The sequence below is a fragment of the Belonocnema kinseyi genome, chromosome 3 (assembly GCF_010883055.1).
Source record: "Belonocnema kinseyi isolate 2016_QV_RU_SX_M_011 chromosome 3, B_treatae_v1, whole genome shotgun sequence".
Taxonomy (NCBI): domain Eukaryota; kingdom Metazoa; phylum Arthropoda; class Insecta; order Hymenoptera; family Cynipidae; genus Belonocnema; species Belonocnema kinseyi.
Window position 1 is genome coordinate 89834939 of NC_046659.1, and position 10015 is coordinate 89844953.

The 10015-nt window shown below is 30.6% G+C and overlaps 1 protein-coding gene and 1 long non-coding RNA gene across 3 annotated transcripts in view; one reads left to right on the top strand and one right to left on the bottom strand.

Moving 5' to 3' along the window:
• The first annotated feature begins 3553 nt into the window (after nt 1–3553).
• LOC117169931 (farnesol dehydrogenase-like) lies at nt 3554–4549 on the top strand. The gene is made up of 3 exons (XM_033356441.1): nt 3554–3649; nt 3949–4114; nt 4213–4549. Exons 1-3 carry the CDS (start codon nt 3554–3556, stop codon nt 4269–4271), a joined length of 321 nt encoding a protein of 106 aa, XP_033212332.1. The 3' UTR covers nt 4272–4549.
• Nucleotides 4550–9265: 4716 nt separating this feature from the next.
• Nucleotides 9266–10015, bottom strand: part of LOC117169144 — an 11134-nt gene continuing 10384 nt past the window's right edge. For both annotated transcript variants that reach the window (XR_004466615.1, XR_004466614.1), the window contains 2 exons: nt 9849–9897; nt 9266–9582 (listed from right to left, as the gene is read on the bottom strand). This is a non-coding gene — a long non-coding RNA (uncharacterized LOC117169144). The remainder of the gene's footprint in view (nt 9583–9848; nt 9898–10015) is intronic.

Below are 10015 nucleotides of genomic sequence, written 5' to 3' on the forward strand. Positions count from 1 at the left end.
ATAAAAATATCCTCAAAAATTAAAAAAATATTTAAAAAGTAGCCTTTTCATATCAGTGAAAAATTATTTTAGTGTCGCAATGAGTTCCAAAATCTTTAATTTTGAGTATTAAAAAATATATTCCTCTGCATTCGAAAATTATGGTAATTTTTTCATATTCAGTTTTTGATATAAACAAAATTTTGGACAAAAATTTTGAATAAAAATTATAACTTTTGTTTGAGTCCGAAATTTTTAAAAATAAGCAAAAACTACATTTTTTAAGATATTATTTTCAACAGGTATAAAATCTAGGAAGATTTTTTTGAGGTCTAAGGAAATTATATCTTAGCATGTTCTGTTCGAATTACAGGCTTTCCACAAATACTATTTTTTTACAAATTTTAGTCAAAATCAACCATATATTAAAAAATGTCATTTTTTGTCATTTTTGTCATTTCGTACCCATAGGGAAATTTTTTCGCTTGTCAAAATAAAAATTATTCAAACTCATTGCGCGACACCGTATGACCACTTTTTTCAAACAGTCATTAGAGTTTTTTATTTGTAATAATACTTAGCAAATTTTCAGCTCTAGCCACAAAAAGAATAAGGACCACCAAACTAAATATACTCCGATTCACCCTAAATCTATATACAGCAATGTTTTTTCATAATTTAGAGAAAAAAAAACATCAAGATGATTCGTAATTTTTTTAAAGTTGAAGTCTAATACAATTATCTAAGCAATTGTATTTATTTCTGTATTTTGTATACATGTGTGGATGTATAAGTGTGTGTTTATATGGATGCGACCACTAATATCCCAAAACTAACTGAAGTATTTCAAAAAATATTTATTACCCTTTATTAGCACTTTATAATATTTTAAAAATTAGGCTTTTTGTGGCAAAAAATGTTTCATTGTCATACTTCAAAGTTGATGCAAGAACGTAAAATATTCCTTGATTCGAGAAAAATAGATTGAGCTGTAATATTAATACATTTTATTAAAAAGTACGGAATTATTTATGTGTACAAAGTAGCAAGAAGTAGTTTGACATTGAAAAAGGCTGATCATAAATGCAATGTATGCTACTACTTAAATATACTTAATATCACTATTGATTAATCAAGAATCGTGCTTGAAAGTTCTGCGTCAATTAATGACATCAATCACACTAGTGCTATATTCCCAATATATAAAAAAATCCTTTTTTGCAAAATTTAAATAATTTGTTTAAAAAAATACGATATTGGTAGGTTATGGTAAGTGATGATATATTTTCTTTAATTGGGCAATCGATGCGAATCGAAGACGCGAACAAATATATTATATACATTACTGTACTGTATTCCCAACATTATTAATTTTTATAGTTTAGAAATGTATAGGCTAGACCATTTTAACCTATTATGGGAAATAGCTCAGAATTTTGTTTCGATATAGGAAAATGTTTTAGACAAATGTTGAAGGAGACACCGAGGGTAAGCTACTGCTACTAATGAGTTTGACCTTGAATTCGATTTTTAAGGTTATTTATTGATCAAAGTGCTGTTTTTAAATGGAAACCCCTACTTTTAAACCAAAGTTTGAAAAGAGCGAAAAATGTATTTAAAGTCATTTTTACATGTTTGTGCTTGATTTCAGTCGAACGACCAAGGTCCTCGACTTCTTTTGACCTTCAAAAGTTTTTTTTTTAATTTTTTGCAATACACTGTAAATTGGACTTCATTCGCCCTTGTCAGGACATTAATGACAATAATAATTTTGAACGTAAAATTTTTTATTCTTTTCAAACTTAGGGTCAAAAGTAGGGGTTCCCATTAAAAAAATCCCTTTGACATTCAAATACACTTAAAAATTGCATTCAGGGTCAAGATCATTGGTACCAGTAATTGACCCTCTCTGTTCCGTTCAACTTTTGTCTGAAACATTCTTCTACATCCAAACAAAACTCTGAGCTGTGTCCCATAATAGATTAAAATGTTCCACTCTGTATATCAAAATTCAATGTTTACCAAACTTTATTCATAACTTTCGAGTGATAGTCTTTAACCTTTTGAATGAAAGTCGTAGGCTTTTATTTCGTTTTTGAAATTTTTTAATTTCAGTGTAAACGAAAAATTTCAGCTTTCCTATTTTGGACTATAAATCTCTTTTCAACTCACAAAAAAACATTTTCTAACGAAATTTTCTACCAAGAAGATAATCGTTCAACCAAAAAAGACCAACTTTTAACAAAATAAATAAATTTTCTTTTATAATTAAAAAAATAATTGTTAACGGAAAAAGATGACTTCTAAACAGAAAATGTAATATTTGCTATTTCAGCAAAAAATATTTCAACAAAAAAATTTTTTTTTTAACTTTCAAAAGGAATTGTGTAAGAAAATTGCACTTTTCCAATAATTTCAATTTTTTGTATAGGGAAGTAATTTAAAAAAATAAACTTATACTGTGCATTTTTGTCAATTTACAAAATTTAAGGAAAAATTGCTTCTCTCTAGTTGAAATTAATTCTTCCAACAAATTTTTTTTTATAGGGAGGTAATTATTCTTATTTAAATTTGTTTGTGCAATTATTTTGCATACGTTGATTTTTTTGAGTATTTCTATTTTTTAAGCCGACAAAAAAAGATTAACCAGATTGTTGATGTTTTAGGTCAGAGAGGCGAATTTTCAACTATAAAAAATCAATTTTCCACAAAAAATGTCCTAATTAAATTTTCAATTAAAAAAATTAATTTTCAACAAAACAAGATGAATCCTCTACTTAAAGTATAATAGTTCACATGTTCTTTAATCAAAAAAACTAGTTTACAAAATAGAAGTCGAATTTTTAACGAATTAAAATGATTTTCTCACAAAATCATTTAATTTCGAACAAAATAATTTTCCTATATTATGCTATAAATTTCTATAGGTATTTGTGACTACAATTTTCATAGTGAAAATGAAAAAATAGTTGGATGAGCGATTAAATTGGTTGATTATCGTGAAAAGTAACAGTAACTATAAAGGAACTAGTTGCTTTCCATCCCTGGATACAGTGCCGCAATATTCCTAATATGAGACAAAGTTTTTTTTCATATAAACAGAATACAGAAGATACACACACAGAAATATTTTTTAAAAATTACATTTTCGTGGTCCTGGTGTCAAGTTATGTCGAAATATGTCAAAAATGTATATTTAAAAATTCGCAGGTCATTACAAACCTTCCTCTGATAAGGAAGCATTTGGCTGTAATTAAATAGCAATATAGTGCAATTTTTATTAAATTATAGATGTGCAAGTCATAGGCATTAAATCGGTTGTAACTCAACCATATAATGGTGGTTATTAAATGTGATTAGTGGACACATGACATTCAATGTCGCATCTATATAAAGTAAAACAAGCAACTATAGATTTCCTCTTATTCTGAGCAAAAAAAGAATCAAAGTCCTTCAATATTGCAGTTCTCCAGTGTTTCTCAGCGGCATCGTAGAAAATTACAACATTATAATACTTTTCTTTTTGCTCTTACTATTCAATTTTGTAAATACTGAATTTTTGTTATTTAAAAAAATGGATCGCTGGGCTGGAAAAGTTGCTATAGTCACTGGTGCATCTTCTGGCATAGGATTAGAAACTGTCAAGGCCTTAATTCAACATGGAATGACTGTAGTTGGATTGGCTCGAAAAAAAAATGGAGGTAAAATATTTTTTTTTTGAAGAAATAAGACGATTCGAAAAAGTTTTGGTACTATACTAATACAATGAAAAAATATTGTGTTTTTTAGTGATTTAATATCTGGTAACGTTTTCATATTTTTCACGGAATTTACAATAATTCGAATTATAGAATATACTATTTCATATTCAACTAAATCATTTTAATTCGGGAAATCTTTTACAATACTATCAATATTATAAAACCCTAATTCTTATCAAAATATGCATAACGGATTTTTATATTTTAGAATGATATAAAACCGATTGAAGGGAAAGGAAAATTCTATGCTCTCAACTGTGACGTTTCAAAGGAACAAGACGTTAATCAGATATTTGAATGGGTAAAGGAGAATTTAGGTGGTGTCCATATTCTTGTGAAGAACGCTGGGGTGGTGATTCTCAGAAAAATTATAGGTATAATCATGATAATATGTATAAAAACTTTAGTTTTAAAATTGAAAGGTGCTCAATATTTAAAAGTTCTCAATATGGTGCCTTCCGAAAATGTTCAGATACAAACAAAGATATGTGGGATAAAGATGTTGGTGTGAATATTATGGGATTATTATAATGTACTTAGCAAGCTTTGAAAATCATGAAGCAATCTGGCGAAGGTCACATAATAAATATCAACAGGTTAGTATAATATTCTATCGTCTGTATTTGAAAAAGATTTGTTTTCTTACTCTCATTTTAATTTTTGTAACGTTAAATGCATTTTTTATCACAAAAAGACTGGTTTTAAAAATGCTAAATTTTCGGTCCTAATAATTTGCCAATTGTCATTTATTAATATTTTTTTAAAGCAAACTACTATATTGAAGAGCTCAAAAAGTGTGATTATCTTTCTTTAACAATGATAATTTAAAAATTATAAAAGATGTCCTGTCATGTATATGTTCCTAAATAAAAATATCCTGTTACGCAACGTAATCATTCACAAGAAATACAGCGATTAAATTACACAAGAAATGATTTTTAATATAATTAACAAGTTTCGAAAATAATTAGAAATTTAAAAGCTTTGAAGCTGATTTCGTCAGACCAATTAAAAATAAAATTGGTGTCACTATAACCAGTTCGAAGACTATTTGCCTAAATTCTCATATTTTAGCAATGACACATACATATCGAAAAACTGTATTAGAAACAAAATGCGAATATCAATTTTAGTATCGTTGAACACACAATACTAAGAAATGCAGATATGGGCGCAAACTTTTATCTTGCAACGAAACATGCAGTTACTGCAATAATGCCAACTCTAGAATTTGAATTACTTGGAAGTAACATAAGAACGACAGTACGTAATGATGGACTTTCATTATCATTAAATTTTCTTAACACCTTTATTCATTAGAAAATTAAGGTTTCATTTTTTAATAAAATAAAAAAATATAAAAATAAAGGAACCCGGGATGTAAGTGCTAAATTTCGCAAACGCGTTATTTGCTTAAACTATAATTTTCCTGACATAACTCATGTCTCTCAAGATTAGGGTCCAGTTCGATTTAGAATTGGATCAAATTCTATAGTTTTTTGTCTGAGTGATACCAAACTTGACTGACAGGCTGTCATACATATGAAAAAATGACAGGATGACAGTTAGAACCTTAATTTTAGTACTCTTGAAACCTATTGGGGAAGATTATTTGACTGCAAACAACTAACAAGAAGTTTGACTGGCAGGCTTTCAAACATGTCAAAAATTCGAGTGAAAAAACGTCATTTTAGTACTCTTGAAACACATTGGGAATGGTTGTTTGAATGTTAAGAACCAAAAATTTGACTGGCAGCTTTTCAGTAGTGCCAACGTTGACTGGCAGGCTTGCAAGCATATAAAAAATGACAGGATTAAAATTAGAACCGTTATTTTAGTACTCATTTTAGTATTCCCAATAAGTTTCAAGAGTACTAAAATTACGCTTCTTCACTGGAATTTTTTACATATTTTATTGCCTTCCAGTCAAAACATTATACCGTGAAAAGATTGAAGGCGCCTCCAAATAATGTTTTATTTAAGTTAATAAATAAGTAGTATATAAATAATTAATAATAAGTTCGTAAAATCTTTAAAAAAGAAACAGTTTTTATACGGCCTCCTGGACCTAAGGGTGCTTCACAAAAAGTATATTTTTATTTTTTTACGACCGTATTGCGTCAGTTTGTTTCTCTGATTTCATCCTGTCATTTTTTATATGCTTGACAGCCTGCCATTTAACTTTGGCGCTACTCAGGAGCTGCCAGGGAAATTTTTTGTTCGTTTTTAGCATTCAAGCAATCATTCCCAATGGGATTCAAGAGTACTAAAATCACGTTTTTTTACACGAAATTTTCACATGTTTGACAGGCTGCCACTCAACTTTGGCACCACTCAGGAGCTGCCAGTCAAATTTTTTGTTAGTTTTTTGCAACTAAAAAATCATCCCCAGTGGGTTTCAAGAGCACTAAAATGACGTTTTTTCACTCGAATTTTTGGCATTTTTGGCATGTTTGGCAGCCTGCCAGTCTACTTTGACACCACCGAGTAACTGCCAGTCAAACTTTTTGTTAGTTTTTAGCATTCCAACAATCATTCCCCGTGGGTTTCAAGAGTACTAAAATGACGTTTTTTCCCTCGAATTTTTGACGTTTGAAAGCCCACCAGTCTATTTTGGCACAACCGAGTAGCTGCCAGTCAATTTTTTTGTTAGTTCTTTGCACCTGAAAAGTCATCCCAAATGGGTTTCAAGAGTACTAAAATGACGTTTTTACACTTGAATTTTTGACGTTTGAAAGGCTGCCAGTCCATTTTTTTTAGTTCTTATCATTCCAACAATCATTCCCAATGGATTTCAAGAGTACTAAAATGACGTTTCTTCTCACGAATTTTTAGTATGTTTGACAGCCTGCCGCTCAACTTTGGCACCCCTCAGGAGCTGCCAGTCAAATTTTTTGTTAGTTTTTTGCACCCATGGACATAGGAAACAAGGGACTAGGGATTCCATTGCAGGGTGATGCAATTAGGGGGGAGATCCGCCACCTTTTGATGTCCCGCGACAAACATGGCAGCGCCCAGATGTTTATATTTTCATGCACAGTTTGTCGGCAAAAATGCTCGCGCGCATAATTAAATGGAACATCGTAGGATGGCGGCTCTCCCCACTCCCGTGGATTTAGCCCCGCTCCTCAAGTTAGGATGGCATACCTAGTCACATGTTTCCTATGTCCCTGCTTTCACCTGAAAAATCATCCCCAATGGGTCTCAAGAGTATTAAAATGACGTTTTTTCACTCGAATTTTTGACATTGTTGACAGTCTGCCAGTCAACTTTGGCACCACTCAGGACCTGCCACTCAAAGTTCTTGGTAGTTGTTTGCACTTAAAAAATCATCCCCAATGGGATTCAAGAATAGTAAAATGACGTTTTTTTACACGAAATTTTGACATGTTTGACAGGCTGCCAGTCAACTTTGGCACCACTCAGGAGCTGCCAGTCAAACTTATTGTTAGTTTTTAGCATCCAATCATTCCCCGTGGGTATGAAGAGTACTAAAATGACGTTTTTTCACTTTAACTTTCGACGGTTTAACGATAAATTGTTGCAAAATGCACCAGCAGCTGTTAGCCAGTCAATGAATTTTGAACTGTTGACTATGAAAACAAAAGAATCTGAAATTTTGGTGAATACTAAAATGACATCCATAGAATTGTCGCGAGCTCCCGGTCTATTGGGATCTGATCAGACACCGGATTCTAATACTCAATTAGACATTTTTTCAAACATTTTTTATTAATCTGGGTTATCTCCCTCGTGTGTCTTGAGGACACGCAGCGACCCAAGGATGACAGCTTTCTACATTCATCTCGCAAATACCTATGGGCATCTTTTTAGAACGAACCAGTCGTACTTTCGCATCTCCAAGAACACCGATCACAAAATGCAATCAAGGGACGACCGCTTGAGATCCTGAACAAATATTATCGAAGCGTCTCGTAACATATAAATTTTTAAGTTGAAAAAATAAAGAAAAATTAAATATGAGATTACAGAGAATTTCAAGGTGGAACTTGTTCCTGTTTGATGTTTTCATCTATGAATAGTTTTAATATTAAAATTAAAAAAGTAAAAAACAATTGCCCTAAATTCAATTATTATTTAAGAATAATATAGTGATCTCAATAAAATTATTGAAACAGTTTCAAATTTGGTATACATACGCAGTATGCTCTACTGATGGCTACAAAAAAAGAACAAGAGCTAACTATTGTTTAAATAACATTAATCAATTGCAAATTGAGACCGTTCATTATTCATATTAGTTTAGCTTCGCCGAGAAAAAGTATCGAGGCAAGTTAAACGTTAAAAAAACTTCCTGTGACACATTCGTTCAGGTCCATTAAGCTAGCATCTCCACAATCAAATTTTAGGATTTTTTATAGCGCAGAATTGATGGCTTTTTAAGCTTTTTGGGCTCCTTTTCTTTTTTTTTAAATCTATTTACTCGTGGAGGTGCTAGCTTACATTAACCTAGCACATCAACTTCCTAAAATCAAAAAATAATACAAATTCAATTCCACCAGAATTTTAGGCTCTTCAAATTCGCGAAGAAAATTTCTGAAAACCCTTATTTTCAAAAATAAACCCTCTTCCAAACATTTGAAATGCGTGCTTTTGAGCTCTTCGAAAATATAAAAAAAATAAAAAAATTCAAAAAAATAAAAATATATAAAATTCTTTGAAAAAATAAATTCGAAAATATAAATATTGTAATAAATATTTGAAAATTCAACTTTTGGGTTTCCTATTTTTTATTTGACTATTCAACTGTTTTGCAAGGAAAATTCGTCATTTTGTCTAGAAAGTTCAATAATTTAGTAAAAAAAAATATATATATATATTTAGTAGGAACTTCCTTTTTTTATAATTAACCCGGATTAACTGTCACATAAAACTCAGTTAGGCACATTTCACCAGTTACTCTGAAGTTGATTCATTATCAAAGTTTATCAATTCAACACACTGTCACGTAGGCAATACGAGCATATTGGCAACTTTACTCGATATAAACACAAATAAAAAACAGTATAAACCGATTTCTCTCGGGTGGGTGCCCAGCCTGAAACTTCACCCTGGAAATAAGGATGATTATCAAGGATTTTTAAATCAGAGTGGCCACTATTTTGTTACATTTTTTTCTCCTAGTTTAAAAAATATATATACTTCTCTGTTGCGAAACGTGCCATTTTTTCACGTATGAGCAATCATAATAAGTAGGATGAGAAAAATTGAATGTCTCATAAAGGAAAATGCAAATGTTTTATTACATATTTTTTAAAGGAACATGAAATCATCGAAACAAGTCCAGTTAACAACTATTTGCAAACTAACTTAGAAGATTCTAGATTCAGGTAACTTAAAAAATTTTTTTTTATTTTTCAATTTTTTTTAATTAAAATTTAGTACGCTTGTACACGGAACGTAATGTGGGCGGTCAACCAATCCCAAGTAACGACCGAATTCGTGATTGGTTGTTCGGACACACGGCGCTACGAAACGCCCGACTCTGTAATTAATACTCTGGATTTTTGTAATTGTGTGTACTTTTTATTATATGTATAAATTACGAGCACATTATAAAATTTACATAGTTTTCATGTTTACAAAAATAAGTAAATGTTGGTTATGTACAATGCCCAGTAGATGCGATTTTCTACAGGTACTGAAAAATTCCTAAAAAATTTGGCTAGCGTGAAACACATTAAATTTCACTATACTAAACGATACTTCTGGATAACTACGATTTTTGAAACTTTATACAAAAAACACTACAGAGTATCATTAGCAAAAAATATGAACTGCTTTTCTTCTCTCTTGTAGTTCACAGCACTTAGAACAGATTCTGCAAAACAAAACAAAAAACATCTCAATCAAGTATTCTGTTTCCTAATTACTTAATCTAAAATATTTTTCTTTAACTTGTCAGTACTGCAGGGATATCATCACTGAGCAGATAGTGTGATTTTCATCATTCGATTTTTTACCACGTTTGATAAATTTACTTAATTTTTAGGGTCAAGATTTAAAATTCCCGATCCTATTAAAAGTCGGTCATAATTCTTTTCGAAAATTTCCCGTTCCAAATCAAAATTATAATAAAAATCTTACACTATTGTTTTGTAGGCCCACCGGCCGGAACAGCGTTTAGTTGAAGAGCCTGAAAGAAGAAATTTTATTATATAGAGCACAATAATATAGTTTAGTTATGAAATTTCGTTCCCTGACGATTTTTCCCAGTATAAGTATTATTTGTTAGTAATTATTAATTAAAAATT

Coding starts and splice junctions, on each gene's coding strand:
- LOC117169931 (XM_033356441.1), top strand. CDS start 3,554: ATGGATCGCTGGGCTGGAAAAGTTGCTATAGTCACTGGTGCATCTTCT. Junction 3,650..3,948: donor TAATTCAACATGGAATGACT/GTAGTTGGATTG, acceptor TTTATATTTTAG/AATGATATAAAACCGATTGA. Junction 4,115..4,212: donor GATTCTCAGAAAAATTATAG/GTATAATCATGA, acceptor GAAAATGTTCAG/ATACAAACAAAGATATGTGG.